The sequence below is a fragment of the Aspergillus affinis genome, assembly GCF_023601865.1.
Source record: "Aspergillus affinis strain CMG 70 chromosome Unknown NODE_36_length_285616_cov_85_140891, whole genome shotgun sequence".
Classification (NCBI taxonomy): Eukaryota; Fungi; Ascomycota; class Eurotiomycetes; order Eurotiales; family Aspergillaceae; genus Aspergillus; species Aspergillus affinis.
The window spans coordinates 115411-138045 of record NW_026515817.1 but is presented as its reverse complement, the minus strand read 5'-3'; the positions used below and the strand labels follow the sequence as shown (position 1 = coordinate 138045).

General features: G+C 49.2%; 5 protein-coding genes across 5 annotated transcripts; 2 read left to right on the top strand and 3 right to left on the bottom strand.

Moving 5' to 3' along the window:
- Positions 1-1219: 1219 nt before the first annotated feature.
- KD926_006674 (C2H2-type zinc finger protein) lies at positions 1220-2731 on the bottom strand (the record flags this gene model as incomplete). The annotated part of the gene is made up of 1 exon (XM_053099679.1): positions 1220-2731. One exon carries the CDS (start codon positions 2729-2731, stop codon positions 1220-1222), a length of 1512 nt encoding a protein of 503 aa, XP_052956581.1.
- Positions 2732-3259: 528 nt separating this feature from the next.
- On the bottom strand, positions 3260-4319 carry KD926_006673 (aldo/keto reductase family protein; the record flags this gene model as incomplete). The annotated part of the gene is made up of 2 exons (XM_053099678.1): positions 3260-3743; positions 3889-4319. 2 exons carry the CDS (start codon positions 4317-4319, stop codon positions 3260-3262), a joined length of 915 nt encoding a protein of 304 aa, XP_052956580.1.
- Positions 4320-5208: 889 nt separating this feature from the next.
- KD926_006672 (uncharacterized protein) lies at positions 5209-5708 on the bottom strand (the record flags this gene model as incomplete). The annotated part of the gene is made up of 2 exons (XM_053099677.1): positions 5209-5520; positions 5598-5708. The coding sequence occupies 2 exons, from the start codon at positions 5706-5708 to the stop codon at positions 5209-5211; spliced, it is 423 nt and encodes a 140-aa protein (XP_052956579.1).
- A 1313-nt stretch (positions 5709-7021) lies between these two features.
- Positions 7022-8338, top strand: KD926_006671 (putative 4-carboxymuconolactone decarboxylase; the record flags this gene model as incomplete). The annotated part of the gene is made up of 3 exons (XM_053099676.1): positions 7022-7071; positions 7227-7576; positions 7863-8338. The coding sequence occupies 3 exons, from the start codon at positions 7022-7024 to the stop codon at positions 8336-8338; spliced, it is 876 nt and encodes a 291-aa protein (XP_052956578.1).
- A 12429-nt stretch (positions 8339-20767) lies between these two features.
- On the top strand, positions 20768-21607 carry KD926_006670 (C2H2-type zinc finger protein; the record flags this gene model as incomplete). The annotated part of the gene is made up of 1 exon (XM_053099674.1): positions 20768-21607. One exon carries the CDS (start codon positions 20768-20770, stop codon positions 21605-21607), a length of 840 nt encoding a protein of 279 aa, XP_052956577.1.
- Positions 21608-22635: the final 1028 nt, after the last annotated feature.

Below are 22635 nucleotides of genomic sequence, written 5' to 3'. Positions count from 1 at the left end.
GACGGCGTCCGGTATGATCTACGAAGGAGTGTTGAGCATGAGTGGATTTGTTATGATTTATTTTCTTTATTCTTTGCATGACTTTGGTCTTTCCATCTATCTATCTTACATACAGCACTGTCCCCTACGATTGGCGCGTTGGGCTTTGCATCATGTTTTTGACTCGTGTTTTTCTAGCGATACGGTCCCTCCACATACTTGCCGTGGGCGCGATGGATCTCGCTCATTTGCTTTTGTCATTTTCCCCCTCTTCTCTCTTTCTTTCTTCATGTGGTTGAGCAAACATCCCCACACTGGGACGCCCTTCATTGGAGCTGGGCCCTGTCGGTGGATGTTCTCCCACATTGTTTTATTCTCATGTAACTTACCGACTTACCGGAAAGGTCCGTGGGCTCCTGGTTGATTTCCACCATTTGGGATTCAGGCATTTCGTGTTGGGCCACACATGTCGAGCCAATGTGTGCTCCTTTTCTAGACCTGTCTGCTCGATTCTCGATGTTCGATGTTCGATGTTCGATTCTTTTTGAAATATTCCCCAGTGGAAGGACTGGAAGGTAGAATTCCCTGTGCATTATATTATATCATATTACACTGGCAGTGTTCGTCTGCTTGATCCTGTATTGATAATCGGGCTAATGAAAAGTATTCATGGATTGAGTTCGATTTGGTTCGTGGCCCGCTCGCATGAACATATCCTTCAAACCAAGGGAAGAGAGATGTGACCCACATGGTCATGGAAAAAGGAGAAGATAAACCGTAGGAAATAGACATTTTGAATTATTTTTGAAGACGCTTCAGAATAAAGAAATCAAGATAGATAAAATACACATCAGCAGATACAGATAATTCTCGTAGGCCTAAAAGAAATAAAGGAAAGGAAAAGAAAACAAGCGTGCTCTGGAGACTGAAATCGAGGTAGGAAGGAGAGAAGGGCAAGACCAAGGAGAGATTAGAAGTAGGTAGGTAGAGTAGATTTGGGGGCTTTGAAGGAGATATAGAGTAGGTATAAGTATATGGGTATAGGTTTGGTCTTGCTTTGAGGATGACACTTAGGGTAGGAGGTAAACAAGGAATACAAAAGTGTTAGAGGTGGGTGTTAAGAGGCGGACGGTGATGGTAAGGGAAAGGGAAAGGGACGAGAGGATATAGCAAAGATGGAGAGAAGGTGGATGAAGCTTATAGGGAAGAAATAAGTAAAGGCAAACGAGGGGCAAAAGCCTCACGGAGGAACTGAACTCGCGTCCGCATTATGAGACGGTGCCTCCTTCTCTGCGGTATCTGACGGTTTCTGGACCTTTTCGGCACCATTCGTGACCGCGGCGGAGGATGCGACAGGCCCGTTATCGCTGCCCACCAGGGCTGTGAACAGTCGGAGCTGAGCATCGATGACATCGTCAAAGACGGCGTCTTTCTCCAACCACGCCTGCTTGCGCTTCGGTTGGATCCGTTCCCACTCGGCCCGTAGCTTGACGCCTTCTTTCTCGGCCCAGTGGATCTGTCGCCGCAGGACGCGATACAGTTGCGTCGGGGGCAGCGCGAGCTCGTGCTCGTCGAAGCCCAGGTCGGGGCTCAACTCGGGGTCCTCGAGCTCGTCGAGGTCTGTGTTTGCCGTCTCGTCTGCGGCGCTTTCGCTGTATCGGTCTGGGTCTTCCTTCGGGAGTTGCGATAGCTTGAGTTTGATGCGTTGGAGCTTGCTGGCTGGCGTTCCGGCAGGGGTGCCGGCCGCGGACGCGGGGACGTTGTGGTGCTTGGGGACCGGATCAGACGGGCGGAGGGCCTCGGTCTCATGGACGGTTCTCATGTGTTTGGCGAGGGCATCGGACCGGGTGAAGCTGCGGTCGCATTCTGTGAAGAGGATCGGACAGGTTAGTTGCGCCATCTCTTTGATCGAGGAGGGCGGACAAATAATTCGAAGGTGAGATGGTTCCTTTTCCCTTTGTTGGGGGAGGGAAAAGAGGGAAAAAGGAAAAGGAATGGGGTAAACGGAAATCAGAGACAAAAAGTCATGTGTGTTTGACTCAGACTCACCTGGTAGGGCACAATAGAACGGCTTCTCTCTGGTGTGGCTTCTCATGTGGGCGCGCAGTGCGTAGCCGCTGGCGTGCGTTTGACCCTTTCGAGTGCAATCGGACCATTCGCAGGAGTACTTCTTCTGTCGGCTGCCGACATGGTCATTATGAATGTGCTGGACGAGATCATCCATGTTCCCCAAATCCCCGACATCGCATCCATCCCAGCGACACACGGTGACCTGGTCGTTTCCCTGACCGCTATAGTCGTCATCCTGGCTGCCGCCGATGAGGGCCCAGGTGCCGGGAGAGTTGGGGATGTCGCCCGAGGTGTCGGACGAGATGGTGGTCGAGGGAGACGGCGGAGGCATGTCATCCTGGAAGGTCGTTGAGACGGGAGTATTGCGATCCCAGGACGCGACGCCGGTCCGGCGACGTTTGGAGGGAGGTAAGTTGGCCGCCGAGGGCGAGAAGGGCTGCTTTTCAGTCTCGCGATCCGACATGTCGTCGGAGGCGATAGAGGAGAGGGGAGAGCCCGGAGATTCAGCCATTGGGGACGGTCGGGAGTGGTAGAGCTCTAAGGAGTCGGTCGAGAGGAACGAGGGAGTGAAACGGGAGGCAGCACGCCAAGGGTGAAAGGGCGACGAGGCATCTAGACGGATCGCCGGTTGGAGTTGAGGCTGGGCGCCGCTCGAGTATACCGGGGCACGTGATGAGGCCATTGCGCCGGGAAAAACGCGCACAGAATTTCCTCGCCTTTTATTTCTTTTCTCTTCCTCTTCGCACCTCACAGAACACGCATCCCCCGTCGGGATTCTCCAGTCGATTCAATGTTTATAATGATATTATCCATTAGTTAGTGCTAATCCTTGTTCTTTCCTTTGTCTAGCATTCAAGTCCACCAGCATTCACTCGGTACGTTACTACTTTTCTGCTTATTTTGAATTTGCTCGTTCCTCCACATTGTGATGATTTTTTCAAGAATTCTGCAAATCATACAATCTCCTTACTCTAATGGGTCTGTGAGATTGCTTGTTGACCATTCTACACTTGACCTGACTTTGTTGTTTGCTTCTTATTTGAACTTGTTCATGGTTTTCTACGAATACCAAGCTGACAACAACAGACTTTACAGGTGACTAGAAGAGCTTAAACAATACAATCATTACTTTCTATTGAATTTTATTACCTTTAATAACTCTATTCGAGCTATCCATACCGCATACTCTAAATTTCACATCGTATCATGTTCAATAACGCCGGGCCCCAACGAGCTCATTCTGCTTCCGAATGGCATCAATCTCAGCCATCTCCGCGTCAGAGAAGCGAGGAACCCCCTGCATATTCTGCGTAATCTTGTCGATCGTCGTGCCGCCGGGAATCGGGATGATGGTGGGCATTCCCGGCCGACCATTCAAGCTGAGCACCCACGCCAATGCGATCTGAACGGGGGCCACGCCCTTGCGCGCAGCCAGGTCCTTGACCGCATGGACAAGCTTGATGTTCTGCTTCATCGCCTCGTCTTGGAAACGAGGCAAGCCCCTGCGGTAATCGCCCTCGGGGATCTCGGATAGACTCGTAAAGGCCCCGGCCAACACACCCTGTCCTAAAGGCGCGTACGCCACGACGGGGATGTCGAGCTCCGCGCAGGTCTTGGCGACGCCGTTCTCGAGGATCGTGGTATCCCAGAGAGATAGCTCGACTTCCACTGCTGCGATCGGATGGACCTTGTGTCTATAACTCCAGTCAGCCAGTCCAGTCCAGTCTCGTAGCCACCAACCACTTTCCCTTAACCGGTAATAACCATTCTCTCGTAGACAGCCACAACAGCAACCGACAAATTCAAACGAGATAGCCAAAAAAAGAAGGGAACACTTACGCCCTCCTAACCGTCTCCGCATCAACCTCACTCAACCCAATCCCCCCAATCTTCCCCTCCCCGACCAACCCCTTCAACACCCCCACCGTCTGCTCAACACTCGTATTCGGATCCTGCCTCGCGCACTGAAACAAATCAATCTTCTTCGTGCCGTCCAGAACCCTCAAACACTCATCCACACTCCGCCGGATATTCTCTTCCGAGCCGTCCGGCCTCAGCGTCCCCGGCACGAGCCCGCCCTTGACGCTCAGCACCACCTGCGCCGCTTTCTCCGGGTGCGCGGAGAAGTACGCGTGCAGCAGGTGCAGGGAGTTGTAGTCCGGAGTGCCGTAGAGTTCGCCGGCGTTCCAGAAGTTAGCGCCCAGGGTGAGCGTCTTGTCGAGGGCCGGAAAGTAGGTGGTTGGTGGGGGTGGGGAGGGGACCCATGTCATTCCTGGGGGTTGTGAGTTTGTTGGGTATAGGTATAGATGGAAGGGGTAGGATAGGATAATGGATGCAGATGACATTGGAAGTAACGCAGCTCGTATGAATTGGTATTAAGGGGAAAGGGGGAGGAGAACGTACTCATCAGTCCATAGCCTGTATGGCCGACATCTTGTCCAACGAGGGAAGGCATTCTCAAGTAGGTCTATTCTAGAGGACTCCAGTCGATGAGAATCACAAATGCAGGAAACAAATTCAATTGAGATATTAAAGAAAGTAGATAGATAGCCAATGCCCCAATGGACGAGAGAGAAAAGCTGTTCGAAGGAGAGAGGGGCGCTCAAGCTTAAAAGTGAAAAGAAAAGCTAGAAACGAAGAAGGGTTACTCTACCTACGCTCCCCCCCGGATCCCACGTCATTAGACGATTTCTGAAGAAAAAAGTCACCACCGATAACTCCCTAGTAAACTACTACTCTCTTCGCTTAGTTATTCTGCTCATTTTCCTCGGAATTCGGAAGCATTCCATCATGAGTCGGAATTTAGCTCGTCTGTTCACGGGGTTAAGGCACCGGAATTTAGAACGGTTATGTCCGGTGTGTAACAGATGGATCATAAATCAATAGGTAGTATTGTATTGTATTAAGTTAAGCTAAGCTAAAGGTAACCATCATTTTTGCACCATTTTTGTCGTCAATTCATAAACGCCGCTGGAAGATTCTTTTCAAGGAAGGACATGGTCGGTCTCCAGACTGACCAGACTGAGGAGCGTTCAGAGAAAGTAAAGAGAGACGGAGGGAGATATAAAGGGGGGAGACAGGAAAAAATAAGCACAAAAGGAAAGGCATAGAAACGTCCAAATAAAATCAGGATACACCAACTTCAACATCAATCCAACCCTAATGCAACGTATGCTCATCCCTGCTGTTCATGGCTTCCGAGAAACGATGCGACAGGAGGCCGAAGACGCTGCTCATGAAGCCGAGGGGGTCCTCGGCTGGGTTGATTAGGTCTGACTGCTCCTGCTCGTTCACGTCATCGGTGTTGCTGTTTTGGTTCCCGTGCTGGGTGCTGGTGGGCGTGGTGGATTTGCTGTCGTCAATCACGTCCGGGTCTTGCCAGCTCTTCCAGTGGTTGAGCTTGGCCAGGTTCTTGAAGCCGAGCCCATTGAGAACGTCGCTCACGATGTCGTCGCTGCCAGGATAGCTTGCCTGTTGTTTGAATCAGGTGGTTAGAAATCTGTCTTTCTATAGGGATGGATAAGGTTGTGGAGTCAAGGGCAACATACAGGACTGGGAGATCGACGAAGAAGAGGATGCGAGTTGCTGACAGACGACAAGACCAAGCAGGTCAAGACAAGGAGACCAATGAATGACGACGGCCTGATAAACGAAACCATTGTGACAGAGGGGATTATTTTCACGATAATCAAGTATCTTCTGTAGATCAAGGTATCCAAATGGGAAATTCTCTCGACTTATAACTGCCAAAGGAAAGTTGAGGTAGTAATAGAGTTAACCGATGGATTAAATGATGATCAGCATAAAGAACGAGCCTGAAGGCCCTTAATATACCCTCGAAGAGCCTCCTTGTCCCCCTGTGCAGATACTCTGCCGCAGTGTGGAATGGAAGTCGGCTGGGGTGATCGCGCCGGCAGATACCACACGTCTCGACACCATGGACACCTTATCTTGGCTCAAGTGCAACGGCCTCTGCATTCTACATACCAGAATCATCCCAGTGGCGGATCCGGCTAGACAACCACCCAGTCGGTAGATAGAAGCAATCCTTATCCCAGGCCCAGCGGCCCAAAGACGCTTAATCCACGGCTATACCCCAGATCAACCACCCATTTGCCAAAGGATAACAGCGACCGTATCCCTAAGGAGTCACCTCATTCACGTCCCTCAATCAGCCACGTCGCGAGAGAACCTCGATTTGCCCTCCCACGAAGGAGAAAGGATGGGGAGCGACGCCCCTAGAAAGGAATGGCACCGCTACATTCCCGAGATGTCAAACCATGTAGGGCGGGGGACGACCGCATCTCCGCGTCGCGAATTGGCAATATCCTTGCCACCGGTGATGATTTCCTGATCGCCAGCGCGACAAAATGTTTAATGGGCGTGCTGCGGTTCACCGTAACGACGAAACGAACAATGCTGTAACCGGCCAGACCATGGGTAGTATGGGATACTATGGCGTGGCGTGGGAACATTAGCCACGGTCGCGTTGTAGTCCCGGGGGTACAATGTTTCCTAGCCACTAGCGGAGATCGAGTCTCATGGGTGATCGCATCAAGGACATGGTTTTAGTGATACACATTGCGAGAGACAGCGAGAAAGGAGCAAGCATGAAAGATGGGAAGGGAAGTATACTCCGGGAGGATTAACGCCTCAGGCCCAGTGTCCGTAACACGCTAACCAGATCAGGGAAAGGCGTATTATGGTGCAGCGATACCGAAGGGGCAGAGGGGAATCAGTGATGATCCCATTATTAGTTAGTCAGGGCGATCCAACAGTCTACTTTTTTTTTTATCGAGCAGAGCTTTACATTGGACTGAGGTCTGGGTAAGGTACTCCGTAGACGACCGGAGCTGGAGCAAGACCAGACATGACAGACAGCATGTACTGTACCAAGCATACAGTACCTGCGCCTATACACTATACTATCTTAAACCTACCGTATACATTATTGTATAAAGTAAGACATCCGATGACGTCGAAGCGCATCTCGCGAACTGCCGGCACGGACCGTGTTGTACGGTAAGCGGCCAATCAAGCCAGCGTGTCGGCAAAAGCAACTCGGCTAGAGAGACCTTTGGAAAACCTCACGTTGGGAGCTTCTGCTTCTCTGAGTGTCCAATCCTCTCCCTCTATTGCCCCCGTTGCATATTCTCTTCTTCCTAACCATCCGCCAGCATGGCCACAGCTCCGGCCAATCCCTGGCATGTCGGAATGCAATTCCACTCCATGAAGGAGGCCCGCGATGCGCTGGTCCGACATACCCTGGACCTGCACGCCTCGTTTCGGGTGAAGAAGGCCAATTCGGAAAAGTACTTCACTGCGTGTCGCAGCGGATCCGACTGTCCGTATAAGGTCCGCATGTATACGAGTCGGAAGACTGGCCTCGTGCGCATCCAGACGTATGAACCCCTGCACACTTGCAGTTCCGATACGCATGACAACTGGAGACCGCCGCTGTCGACGGCCCCGGAAGCTGAAGGGTCGTCGCCGTTGCAGCCTAAAAGTCCAGAACAAGTCAGAAATGGTAGTATAGATATCTCTTTCATATGATCCACACAGAAGGAAATAAAGAAAAGAAAAAAGAAAGAAGAAAAGAGAAAGGGAAACCAAGAATGTACCAACCCGTCAGTCCAATACTGCGGCGGCGGAATGCCAAGACTCTGTATTTGGGCTATCCAGGGCCCTCACTAGAGCACATTTGGGCCATCGGTGCAAATTCGATACCCTCTGTTCTCGCAAGAATAATATCTCCAACTAACAACCTACCTCTCATACCGCGTACCCATCGCTGATGATCTGATAAAATCTAGATCCCGAGCAGCCCGACCCTGCAGCTTCATGCGAGTCATCATCCCAAAGGGCAGGCAAGCCGCCAAAACCCCCCAGCGCGCTCCTTCAAAAGGGCTTGCAAACTCGGCGTGCCGTGCTCGGTAGCGAGCATGTCGACCGGGCGCTTGCAAACAACGCGAGTGCCTTCTCCAGCCCCATGCAGGAGATGGTCACCGAGTGGGCCTGGGGGAATGTCTGGAACCGACCGGGCCTGGAGCGCAAGCAGCGCAGCCTGTTGAATATCGGGCTGTTGATGGCGCTGAACCGCACGCCGGAACTGGCGATGCATATTCGAGGCGCTATCAACAACGGCCTGAGCGAGGTGGAGATCCGTGAGGCTATTCTACACTCGACGGTGTACTGCGGTGCGCCGGCGGGAATGGAGGCGACGAGGACGGCGGAGAGGGTACTGCAGGAGATGGCGGAGAAGGGGGAGCTTGAGCGGGTGCTAACTTGATCCTTGTCTGTGGGTAGGAGTCTAAATTCATCGAGAGCGAGGGTGAGCATATATCGTCTGTCACTTGATCATATGGGCAGGGAAAGTGAGAGGGTATTGCGGTAGAGTACGGAGAGTCGAAGTCGGCAAACCTGGAGAGAAGCGTGTTGTTGGCTGCTCATTGGCCATGCGTATCAGCCAACGTTGGGCATCGCTTCCATCAGAACATGGATTTCCAGCAACCAGAATGGCGTCTGCTTCGCTGGAAGGGATCGAATCATCAAAGAAATCATTGTGGTTAGTCAATCAAACAAACAATATAACATTCAACGTTCAAGAAACTCCACTACATGACCGTCCACCTAAGGACAAGTCAAGCTAGAACGAAAGACAGTCGGCTACAGGGTCGGAGTGGGTAGAGAACAAGTTGGCTACAGTCCCTGTAGGGTGATTCGATTACAATCCACGACCGAAAACCCTCGAGGGGTCCTTCTACAACCTTCTTTCCCACAAATCCACTGGGGAGAAAAAACCATTCCATTGCATGGTCGGTACGGGGTAGTTCGTTTACACTCTCAAGTTCGAGGGAATCCTCTAACTAGGGGCCATAATCTCCCAAGTCCCAATCACGACTCCATCCATCTCAAGCAACCGACCTGGTGTCCACGCAATGCTGATGCAGCTGGTCAAGCTACTTTCACTCTAGCGCAAGGACAAAGTTCCCCTCTCGCAAGGGTGAGGGCGATAATTTCCTTCCCTCCCCTCTAATCCGTACGGAGAACGGAGCACACCGTAGATAGTGCGAGCGATTAGTTAGTCTAGTTCCCCGAGGTTGGTCGCAAGTTAGCCTGCGACACTAATGCCTTGGTATTCATCATGTGCTCATCCTGATGTATTAGACAATGGACAGAGCAAACACTTCTGACATAGTGGATTCCGGCATCGCAGTCCGCTTAGGGACTAAGGTGGTAAGTGGAAGTAGGTATTCGTAGATGCCTGGGAGCTTGCTGTCGTTGATGCATACGCAATGGGGTCGAAATGTCATGGCCACGCAAGCGATACGTTCGGACAGGAGAGCAAGAAAATCATCACGACATGACCAAAATATCGAACTGAAGAAAAATAAAATACTAAAAAAATAAAATAAAATAATTCTCAGCATCATCCATGATAGCATACTCCGTACTCCGTATAGGTATGAGACTCCGGTCAGGATTAGGGCTCAATCATCGGCGCGGGAATGCCGGGCAGATCAGCCAATTGACAGGATGAGAGGACCTGAGAGGGGCGTGGCACATCCACCGGGAACAAAAAAGCCCACGAGCTAATGAATCATGAAGGTCCATGCCAAGACCCTGTTTTCGCGACCATCGTCAAACCCTGGGCCAAATAGAGACCATCAGCGTAGGGAGTGTATGGACTATGGAGTATGGACCACGAGTTTAAAGTCCCGCGATGGCAGTCCGTCACTCATTTTCGGCCAGTCAACCGGGAAACCCTAAGCCTCTCGCGACTCTCATTCGTCCCGGCCCCACCCCGAAGGGGAGCATTCGTATGCATCTACGTAAGTTGGGAGGCCTTTGGGAATGGTGAAGGGTGCCAGGAATGGATTCGCATGAATAAAGTTATCAATTTAGCGACGCCGCAATCTCTGGAGAACGAAGCCGTCGTGAGAATTCAGGGCAAGACCCGGGGAAAGAATGTGTCTGCCTTATGCTCTGGCCCACTACCAAACCAAACCCACTGGTTTTCTACGGAGTCAAGCCTAAGCCTACTGCTAAAAGAGTCCACTTAGGAATTATATCCTTGCCTTAAAGGGCACTTAGCATGCTCGATACGGATGTGGCTCGCTGGCTTACGTACGGTCGTATGACCAGCCACAGCACGAAAACGCTTAGCTCGACACTAACGACGAGCCTAGATAGACATCCGGAGAGAAAACGCCCGATGGCGTATCCTAGCTGGGCTAGACTGCTAGGTTCTAACTGCTAAGGCGTCCCCCCCGGGTCCGGCGTCTAACGCTAACCTTCCGGGCCATCTGCAACTTTCCAGTTTCCCTTACCCAGCAACCCCCTCTCCAATCTCCGGTTAGACTTAGTTTGGAGTATCTTAGTATCTTAGCTTTCACGGAGTACTCTGCACCTGCAGCTTCGATGCTTCTTTTCCAGCCCTCCCCTCCCTCCCCTTGTTATCTACGCGTGGCTTTTTTTCAGTCTCGGACCCCACCGAGTGACGTCTCTTGCTTACGTAGCTTAGCGTTTGTATACGGCCTCTTTTGCTTCAACTGTCATTATCATTATGTGATCCCCGATGGGAAGAGATCCCGGTGACAGCTTCGCAGATTCTTTGTCAAATTTTATTTATTTGTTTGTTTTTTATCTATTTTGTGTTTTTCCCCTGCGGCATCAGGTCTCAGGAGTACGTATGCTTCCATCCATCTCAATAATCATAAAGCGTCATGACCATGCATATCGAATAAACCAGCCAATGAGCTCCTAGCCCGGATGTGACGGGTGAGTGATCCCTTAGGTAGAATCCAAGAACGCCTTGTTATCAACCTCATCGCATCACCGATCCACATACCGCATCATTAACTATCAACTAGTTCGACCAGTCCGAAGCAACGAAGATGGCAATCAATGGTAGTCTCCATATCTGTAGGCATCAAGAATAAAGAAATACACGCCAGGGAAATCACTAATCAGAAGAGCAAAAACAAAAAATAGCAAGAAAAAAAAAAGAATGATGAGTTCTCCAGTCCAGCCCACTACGACCTGCTATGCTACTCTATCGTTATGCTAAGCCTACGGAGTGCACCAAATGTCCAAATCTAGACAACAATACGGAGTAGACACTAAACACTAAACAGGAGGTAAACTGGTAAAAAGCAGTCGCTAAACTCGAACCATTGGAAAATCTCCTCGGAACTGGATAACTTTACTGCCTTAATCTCATCAACTTTCCGAGTCCGGGACCACCTAAATCCGTAATTAAATAAATACGGAGAAAATGAAAAAAAAAAAAAAAAAAAAAACAATCCCTATGCCCAGATAGACCAGCCGAGAGGATGGCTCGGATTTACCGGTATCCACGGCGTATGATACAGGATGCTCCGTTACCTGCTAAACTTATGGTTTTTACCTAGGCAAGATTTAGTATTTACCTCCACTGCCTTAGGAAGACTCGGAAGTTTTGCGAAAGTTTGGAACCGACGGGAACCCTAAAACCTTGGCCCTTGGTCCTTCCTTGAGACCAAAAGAAGAAGAATAATAGGACAAATAATACGGCCGGGAATAACGCTCGGGTTAACCCCCATCTCGGTGAATTCTGGATTCACCGGGCAGTCTGTTATTCGGACTCCGTGCCTACGCCGAATGCAAGTAACCATGTAAGGTACAAATGGAGTCTTAGAAGTTGTAGTCGGTGTTTCTAGGTTTTTTTGTTCCTGACGAACCCACAAATCGAAGGTCGGGCTCGGACTCTGTCTCGGTCGAGAAACTTGATAGCTTCTTGCTTTACTGTGTAGGCCCCTTCCGGTAAGGTGCGTCTCGTACGGGTGGAATTTGGTTCTGAATTTTCCTTTCTCCTGGGTTACAGGTATCCGTGTATGCACAAGGTTCAGTTCCCTTCCCGTTCCAAACCTTGTTTTCGGGACCCTGAAGATCTCGACGGGTTGAATGATATTTGAGTCAGCAGAGAAGTTTTAACTAGGTATTGATTAAGACGGGAATCTACCTGTCCGGCACCCCATAGACGGCAGGATAGATTTCTGCACGAACAATTGAATAAAAAAAATGCATACGACAAAAACAACGAATCAGAGATACTACTAAATACTACGGTGCTACCCAGATAATGTAGGGTACGTAGGGTTACTTCTGCACCTGCACTCCAACTACGACTACAACCCCAACACTCCCTGCAGGATAGCAAATAAACATAAACAAGGCGAATTCCTTCGCTCCCGCACTCCCTCTCAAAAATAAAATCCCTGGTCCTTCAGACCAGGCTGGACCTGACTCTACCCGGTGTGGCTTGTTTCAAGTCCCTTTTAGGGTTCATGATTCCCCTGTCTCCGGGGACTTTGCCTCCGAACTAGTCAGTAGTAACCTACGGAGTCGCCACGGAATGTCTCCGTTGGAGCAGAAGAGCTATCATTGATACCAATTTGCCGGTGTGCTTTTTCAACACCATTTACATACCTACTTACGAGCTGGACAGCGTTGCTATACCGACTTAGCTAGCTATATTGTCAGGAGGGAGGGGAACAAGGCGGGCGGAAGCAAGCAAAGAAAGACAAACATCGACCAGGATGGGAAGAAAAAAGGTAAAGAGGCAACACGAGTCAGAAAACCTAGACTAGTGCCTGACTGCCTGTCAAGGCGAGAATCCCGATTCAAGAATGACGTTCTTAGTATAGTATATGATTGATAGTCAAGTTTTACCTTGCGACCATTGTTTCAGCTTGCACATCGATCTCCATGCTAGTCTGCTAGATGAGCACCTGAGCGAACTTGAAATAGAGACAAGTCTAAAAGCCCGAAACATTTATCATGGGTCCTCTCTCCTCTTCTACGGAGTACCCCCTGTCTGGATGGGTATCATCGTGCCGACGAGGTGCATGATTGCTACGCTATAGTTCCTCATCCCTGTTATAGGTGTATGATGTATGCATGCACCCAGGCGCCGGCACAGCATGGTAGTAAATATTCAGAAATCAACCACAGGGACAGCCCAATATGGACAAGAAACCGTAAGAACCCCGGAGAACTTGATATGTGAGGAATACGACGAGTACACCATAAGACCCGAGATGTGCGACTATGCGTACACGGTAAGTACTAGCTAACGAATAAGCTATCCAACTTCACGCCCGGATTGGTTATTAACGTGGCATGATTTAGTTAAATACGGAGGATTTCTAGGGGATTCTTGGCAGGGTTGAGGAGGTGCTAATTTACTAGCCTTGGGACTTAGTCTTGGGTCTGTACTTTGTCTGGTCAGCCAGTGGTCATGGGTACGGATATCGGCCCTTGGCTTTTTTCTTTTCTGTTCTATTTTTTTGGGTCTAACCCTGGCTTACTCACTTTTTAGGGTTCTGGACTGGAATATCCGACGGCCTATCAGGCTAGGGTGGATGGGGAATGCATCTCTGCTGCGCCGAGGAGAAAAGAAAAAAAAAAAAAAAAAACTGACCAGGGTATTTTGCCCCGTAAGATATCTATCTTAAACAAACCAATTGTTAAGACCCTTTCTATTTCCGTTTCCCGTTTTATTTTCGGACATCTACATCAGACTCCGACCATTTCTTGCTCCATGACCCTCTATCGTAGACCATCCCTCTTCGGTTATCTAATAGGCGAATAGAAGAAGAACCCCAAAAGTTAATCTCTGATCTCGTACCAAAAGTCCGTCTCGTATGGTTGTACTTTACCAGAACAGGAACCAGTGGACCTCCGTCGAACGTCCGCTGACTAACAACACGGTTCATGGTCGGGGGGCCTCGACTGCCGACGAGAAAACCAGCGCTTTGCCCGTACCACCAGGTCCACAACCTGAGGTACCCAGTGATTACAGGTGGGGAAGTCAAACCGCCCTAAAGGCTCATCTAAATGATCTACGGCCGGCTGTTGGCCAGTCAGCAGACTCGGTACTGTTGGCGGGTCTCCACCCGTGGTAAATTGAGGTCCCCGGGGCCCCTACTACCTGGTAACTAAATGGAAACGTACCTAACAGTAACACTACCTAATCTAGCACCCAAATGCCCTTACCCGACCAAGTTCTAACTGCCGTTGCTGAGGGTTTCGGTCCGTAGTCCGTACGGAGTTACGGTTTACATGTGTAAGGTTGGTAATGTACCTATGAATGGAAGAAGTCCATGTGTACGACATATTTTTGTATCCTGATAGAGTACAGAGTACACATAGTGATTGTAGCGAGTATGAGAATTAATATTGATAGGTAGATAGAAAAAGACGCTATGACATCGCTTACCGTTCATCACCTTAATACATTTCAATTATATAAGTATCTGCACCTGCATTCCTGAAGTATTAATCTACTGTAGGGTCCTCTATAGTATGTCTTAGTTCTGAGGACAAAAAATACATGTTTCTCGTTCCTACAAAAAAAGAGGTGTCATTTCTCAGCCCTTGCGTTGATACGACATGTATATACTCCGTAGTCCGTACACACCTAATTGATTCCGGCACCTACCAGCTCTAGTTATCCCTGATACATACGCATGACGATTAACGTCTCTCGTCGTCCGGGGTCGGGGTCCTGCACTGACATACACAGTAGACAGACAACATGTGGCTGCTTTAGATAAACTGGATCAATCATAACCCGCCCAAGCCTTAAACCGGTAACCCTGGAAGGAAGATTTCATCCCTTGCATGAAGGACCTCGAGAACCTAGTATGTAAGTTGCCTCGTCTCGCCCGGAGAGTTCTCCGATGCTATCTGTCAGTGACTAGGTGCGTTTGCTATGCATCTGGGTTAACTATAATTAGTAATTGGTTATGGTGCACTGCATGTTTTGTACTCCGTACTCCGTACGATTGTGTGCTTTGCACGAAGGACTCGACATCTCATTGAGATACTGATTGGTTCTTGGAAAGAGGACGGTAATGCACGGAGTACAGTCACCCTGGAAAGTATATCATATAGGCCTGCAGCGGCACCTCCGATGTAAGTACGCTGTCCGGCCGGCACTTCCTGCAGATACCCTACATTGAAGGCACCTTGGCAGTTGGCAGTTGACACCGTCCGGATACATACTGTGTACATAGTCATACATCCGTACAATACCAACTATATCTATCTCGCCATCTGACCTATGTAACTACCTATATACATACAACACTGCCCAGCCATAATAGCAACAGACACAATTCCTACACACCCATCTAGATAGCCACAAGAACTACGGGGTCAGCTAGTTATCACGCATCAAACACGATGACTAACAAAAAAGAAAACCAAGGCGAAAGACCCTCAACACGACACGTCAGGGTGTCCAGTGACCAGTAACCACAGTCATCAGCCCCAGCCCCAGCCCCATCCCCGGAACCTAATCGCCAGATCTGGATATTTCATCCTATCTATTCGAGCCCTAACGCGTATGATGAACCCAATACCACCCTCAACCAAGATTAGCATGTGGCTTGGCTTGGATACGGAGAACGTATCCCCGGAAGTAGAACCAAATAGGGAATTTTTTTTTAAAAAAAAATATGAATAAAGATAAAAAAAAAATCATGTAATTATGACTCAAAGAACGAAAAAATAAAGGGCCACAAACACACACGGAGAGCAACGGAGTAGGACGGGGACGAGAACGAAGACGAAGACAAAGCTAACCCAAGTCTAACAAAATAACGGGTACCTAGCTAGCTAGCTAACTACCCGCAGGTCAATGCAGAAAAAAAGTGTATACGTATGCCGGTAGATACTAGATAATGGGCCTTGCGCATCTGATCATGGCGCCAAGAAATTCTGCGTGATGAAAAAGAGTGTCTATCATCTCCCGGACAAGCGTAGTCTGGCTGTTCTACGGAGTAGACTGTCCCTCTTTTCGAAAGTCGAAACGTCGTTCCCCCTCTTCTCTTTGCCCTTCCCCCCCCCTCCTCCCCCTCGTTCTGGGCGAACTAGTTGACTAAGGACGAGCCAAATAGGGAAAGGGGAAGAGAAAGACGACGTTGACAACACGTATGCGTGGCATACACAGCTCTCTACGGGGTAGTTACCTTAGAGTGTCCCTCGACTCTTGCTGGGTACGCACTGCACTGCGCAGTGACAAGCCACAGGCACATCTAGATATGATGCTAAGAATGCTTTAGCGCTCTAGCGTCCCTGCTATGGGTCAGATGAGGAGGGGGTCCGGACACCACTAGACTCCAAGCTACGACGACTAGCTGTGTCCGTCCCTCGCGACGAGGTATGTCATTGGCACGTGGGACCTCCCTGATGAGGAGAAGAAACTTTAGTGTCGATGGCTTTGTCGGAGGTAAAATAAGGGTAATCCAGGGGAAAGAGGGGTGAGGGGTTTGGCAATAATAACCATGATAGGTGAATGAAAGAAGGCAACAAGAAAACCAGACAGGAATAATTATTGGAAAATGAAAAAAAAAATTGAAAATAAGAATGGTAATCTGCAAGGGATGAAAGCCCACGTTGTTGAGAGGATCGCTGATTCCGTCTACAGTCAAGGGCCGGTACATACTCCGAGTACATACTAGGAGTACGGCATTGAGAACCCCCATACGGCATACATACGTATGCAGTTTGCTAGTGCTGTCTGCTGACTGGTTAATTCGGCATATCGGTGTATAAATTATTTTAATCGTGGCCATGCTTGTTGTCGCTTTGCTATTATTGGCATCAAGGGACACGAACTGCGTTTCGTGGCTGTTCGACAATAGATCCTATTTCTGGCGTCGGTGGGACGCCCTGGTCTTCCAGAAAATCGGGGGTTAAGCCTTTCCACGTTAGCTAGAAAAACATAGACGCATTGAATTCCTGACAGAAAAAGAAAGAACGAAAAGAGAAAGAAAAAAAAGTGTACGCACTAACTACTCCGTACGGAGCTTAGCTAGAGTATTCTACGGAAGGTCCACGAGTCCCCACCCCGCAAGGAAGAGAAAAGAAAAATCTCCATAGAAATTTAGGTGGACGCCGACGAAGATGTACGGAGTATGGTACGTTACAGAGTTCAATCGGACGTCCGATGACTTCAAATGCCCGAATCGCGATCAATAAATCCGAGATGACGGGCCAGGATACCAAAACGGGAATCGGAAATTTTTTTAACAGAGACCAAAAAATAATAAGAGAGTCACCCATGATAGGAATAATCCCGAATGCTCAGCACATCACCGACCCCATTTGTTAATGCAGGGTTCCTTAGCTTCGGAGAGCGAAATAGGTGTTTGTAGCGACAAGGCAACCTCGACAATGTGCACGCGAGCCAATGTGAGCATTGTTACCAGACAACTAATGCAGGATATGAGAACCACGGTTTCCATCGCACCGTGGCTAAAAGCTTGTCCGTAAGGCTCTTCTGGCCTCTGGGGTGACTCTGGTCAGGGGCCACTTTACCCGGTCAGGTAACGATGGGCATGGTCCATGATGAATGGCACGACCTTTGATATGATATCACTATCAGATCGTAGGTGTCAGATCCGTTGAGATGGTATCGCTCAGAGGGCGATCGGGTGTCATATCTGTATCTCTTGCATCAAGCACACCTTTGATATGACTCCTGTCCGTAACCCCAAATGCCCTTGGCCCTTGGCCGGCCCTCTTTAGAGCGTTGGCGTACGGGCGTATTCAGTAATCCGTAATGGCTGCGGAATGCGGATACGGGCAAATACCACCTCAGCTTCCGAGCGACCCAGACTTGTAATCGCATTACCGAAGAGAGTTTACACCGGTGCAGGAACTAAAAGTGACGAGAACATTGCTTTTTTCCTCGGAACCCTGGCACTGGTTATGCTCATTGCTAACGGGTCAGGATTCAGGGACCATCGGAATTATGGAGTAGGAGCAACCAATATCGGTCTCCAGCTCAGAGTACACAGTGTTGGTGAGGATTGGTATGGACTTTTGCCAAAAATCCATGATTATCATTGGCACTGTAGGCGAGATTGGTTGAGGGACTTTGGGCCTGAGAACAGAGACCTTTTAGTGTCGCTCTCTGCAGCATACTATCACAAACTAACTCTTAGTTACCCCATCTATTAATTATCTGGGAGAATTGTCCTGGCCAGTATGATTGTTCGATTCCGAGTGCCTTCTCTCCAACTGGAGAACATACGATTAAACCGATTTCATTCTGTCTCTATTTTTTATTTTTATCCTTTGGAATATTGTTTCTCATTCTCCTAGACATGTTGACGCATCACTCCGCTCCGATGTCTTTCTGCTGACGACAGGGAATACGTATCGGACAGGGAGCCAACCAGTACTAGTTAGCCCGGGTCTTGTTGGGACGGGAGGAGATGGCGGAGGGGCAGCAGTTTGGGCCCTGGAGGGCTGAACGGGGCTTGTCCTGTGGGAGGGACGGAGGGTTGGATACCGTGACGACGTTGACGTTATTGACAACGTTGACAACGACGGTTAGAATGATGATGATCGGGAATGAACAATAGGTAAACAAAATAGATAAAGATAAAAATCAATAAAAATATCAAGATTATCGCAATTCATTAAATAATGAATCTGGATAATTCTGGGAGGGCAAAGCCACCCTATCCGGGCTGGGTCCCGGTGGCTGTTCGAGGCGGATGCGAGGGCAAGTAAGGAACTCCCTGCCAATTGGGACTGGGTCGCCGATGATGCCACTAGTGCCAAAGGCTGGAGGTACTTCGGGTATACTTCCACATGTTATTAGAGTTGCCGTGAAGGTGAAGCCAACCAAGATTGCCTTCTGACTGGAGATTACGGAGTATGTTCTTTTTCTTTTTTTCTTTTCTCTTAAGGGTTTTTATTTTTACTGATCCCATGTTTTATATTTTGTTCTTATTTATTCTTTTCTGCTCCTTTGACAAATAAACTTTCGGCAAAGGAGAGAAAACAGTCAGCGTGTATTTTATTCGCTAGGAGATTATGTACCAGTATTTACCAAATATTTCCGTAGTATATCGTTTTCTTTTTCGTCTTCTTTTTTTCTTTTTTTTTATGTGATGATTATTTTTTTCTCTCTTGGGGTTGGCATCCGGCTGATGGTAATTCGTGAAAAAACCAGCGCCTAGGTCTACCCACCCGTACTTTAGATTTTTTTTTTTTTTTACTAGGACATGATGGGGAAAGACCAAAAAATGAAAATAAAATAAAAATCTCAAACAGAACTCTGGGCAGACCCTTGGCCGTGAATTCGGGGAGGGGGGAACAATTTCCTCACTCCGTCAGCCATCAAACCATCAACCAAGGATTGAACGTTTCTTCTCCAAATGAAGATGCCTGCTCCCAGGCTCCACACCCGAACTAAAGTCGCTCGTCGACACCCTCCTCGAACTAAGTGTGCCACTAGTCCGCTCCCTTAACCCACCCTGCTCGACTAGACTAAACGGACGGACTGACTGACGGACTGGACGGCCTCGACGGCGAAAGACTGACTGACTTGACGGACTTCCCAGATGGCCAGAGCTTCGGGAGAGACCCTGGACCAGTTTCAAGATGCTTGGTCTGCTTCTCTGCTCTTCTTATTCTTCCTTTTTTTTATTTCCTCGCCCTCCCCCTTCCCATTGGCATTCTTCTCGTCCGTAATCCCGCATTTTCTTCGCTTCTCATTCTCTTCTTCAATTCTCTCCGTTCCCTACTATTCCCCTCTGGCACAAGACCGTTACGCTCTCGTCTGCCTCGTTTACACCATTGTCATCCTCTCCTGCACCATTCGATCTTTTCGACCTACTTCTCTATCAATTTATCGATATCCACCTGCTTATCTCCGTATCTCCTCTCCCATCATCCCTCCTCATTGCCGCTTGACCGGTATCCTCTGATTCTATCCGTTTACATCCATTTCTCCTTCCCTTTTCTTCTTATTATTGGACATTTGATTTACGTCTGGATTTTGTGATTCCCATCGTCTGTTTATTTTCGGATTCGTCGTTATCATTTTCATCTTCTTTCATTCTTGGCCCCCGCACTTCTCTGGAAGACTGTTGCTGGTGCCTGCGATTTTCGCCTCTGGATTATTATTATCGTTATTTTTATTTTCTTCCTGGGCTACCCCCCTCAACCCGCATTTCATCTAAACTCTGCACGTCTTCCGGACCGGTTTGCAACCCTTCTCAAGCATCACTTTCCTATCCGCCTGCCCGCAGCAACTAGTGGGCGCCAAAGAAGAGAAAGCACCCACCCCCCTTGCGACATCATTGTCTTACCCGTCGATTGGCGTGGGATCAGCTTTGAGTTCGGTTTGATCCAGAACGTGGGAGATCTTGTCGGGATTCTATCCGGTTCGACATCGAAAGGTTAGGCAAGGACGCCTCGAGTTATCCGGCGGGTTGCTGTCAGATCTGCGCCTGGGTGCCTATCGACAGATCGGGTGCGCGTTACACGAACAAGAAAGGACAAACATCCTCGACGACAGCTGGTGCGTACTTTCGGCTTCCCTCGTTCTGAAAATTTTCGGCTTTTTTGCTTTTTTACCCTTTCTTCCTTCCTTCCCCCTCCTATCTCTGGGCTTTCTTCCTCTATCTTGGGTGCCTTGAGACAACTGCGATCTTCTTCTTGACGGAGCGTGATCTTTTCAGGAGAGCGATACGCAGGAAAATCAAAGCAACAAAAGTGTGAGAAGAAAAAGCAAAAAGAGACGGAAGGAGGGACAGGAACTGAAAGAAAGAAGGCAGAAAGAACACCAAAAAGTCCGCGAAGCAAGGCAACCTAGCTAACCCGTTCGGCAGTTTTTCATTTATATTACCAGACATCAGTGGTGTAGGAAATGGCGAGCTGCAAAGGAAGCTTTGTGTCGATCCTAAACAATGATGACAATCCGTCATTCGCCGTTCGATCGGCTCCGAGGATAATAAGGCACCAGTCTTCTCCTACATACCCCTATCCATCTGAACAACCCCGTCAGGCCGTGGGCCTAGACTATCGCTATGGAAGCTCCTATTCCGGTTCCCCGGCAGTATCACCGCGGGTAACGAGGCAACAATTCGATCCCGTGTCCGAAGCGACGCAACCGACATCCCCCGGATCCTCGGATTGCTCCTATGATTACACAACGAGTGCCAGCACCGGGTCATACTTCCAACAAAGTCGTCAAGAATATCACGGCTATTCTTCAACGATGCCTGCTCCGGAGAAGCGGCTCAGCGCTAATTCTATGGTTGATCCTCCGTCTCCGCCGACGTCGATCGGTGGATCCAAAGATACGACGGCCGCCCGGGGAACGCGGAAGAATAAGTATCCCTGCCCTTTCGCTGCGAGTCACGGCTGCTCCGCTACCTTTACGACGTCGGGTCATGCGGCTCGCCATGGCAAAAAGCATACGGGAGAGAAGAGTGTACACTGTCCGATCTGTAACAAGGCTTTCACGCGGAAGGACAACATGAAACAGCACATCCGGACACACCGGACACATTCGGAGGATATGCCCACGGGTATGATCGAACGGGAAAGCGAAGGGAGCACAGGGTGGAGAAGTAGGAGGAACAGTCCTACCTACAGCCACCAGCGATCGGCGAGCCAGTCCCAGATGGATGGGAACGCTTATGAGAGCATGACGACCATGAATTCTATGACCTCCAGTGGCACCCACCGCTCGCAGCCTTATTGAACGATGCAACGCAGTCAATAAGTTTTGACGTGGGGCAAACCTGTGTGAAAAGGCCCATGCCCTTAAGTCCCAGAACGGGACGGGCACCGGGCGTTTTACCAAAAATGAGATATATTACGGCCCTTTTCTCCCGTTTTTTCTTTTGACCACGACCATCATGGTGTCGGTCTATTACTTGCGACTTGATTTGACTAGCAGGCGAATTTGGCGTTCAAAGAGAGGGAATGAAAAAGATAAAGCGCCCCGAAGAACAACCCAGGGTGACTACGCAACTACGCTCAGCCCTCCTTTCTTCGTGATTCTGTCGTCCCGACTGTCTGAAAATGACAGATATGATCCAGACCGAACCAGGTGATGCAAAATGAATCAGCTCCAGATTGACAGACTGGATAGCAGGACTTGAGTCGTATCATTTATGCACAGCAACTCTTTGAGAAGAATGTTTGATATGTGGTAAAGCTTTTGGTGGGCTTTTTTTTTATGTTTGAGTATGTTCTTGGATACCGCTTTATTATACCTGTCTGTTACTCTTGGACCTGTCGGCGTCTTTTGTTTGATTTTTGGTTCTTTGTGTGTCCTATGAACCATCTGGATTGGGCCACCAGAGAATGGCCAGAGAGCCAGCTGCCATGTATTGTATACTAGCCAGTACTTACCCTATGGAAGACGGTAGATTTGAGAAGACCAGCTATATGCCGGGTCAATACAACATGAGATATACAAGGATGATGGTGTCATGAGCGATTTGGCACATTTGATCGGCGTAGGATTTCATGTAGGCGACTTCATCGTAGGGAGGGGAGAGGGTCCTCTGGAACCATGGAACGAGCGTGTCCAATCCGGGGAAGCCACACCGACCCGAGGACCTGACAGGGCGGGATCAGGAACGGTGACGGGCCCATGGTCGAATATGATTTAACGACTTAACGTTGAGATAGCCTTGATCAGGCATGGCCGATCGATGGCAGCGAGGTGCAAACGCAGACCAGACCGACTTGACGATGCCGGATGATGTCAACGGCGTTTAG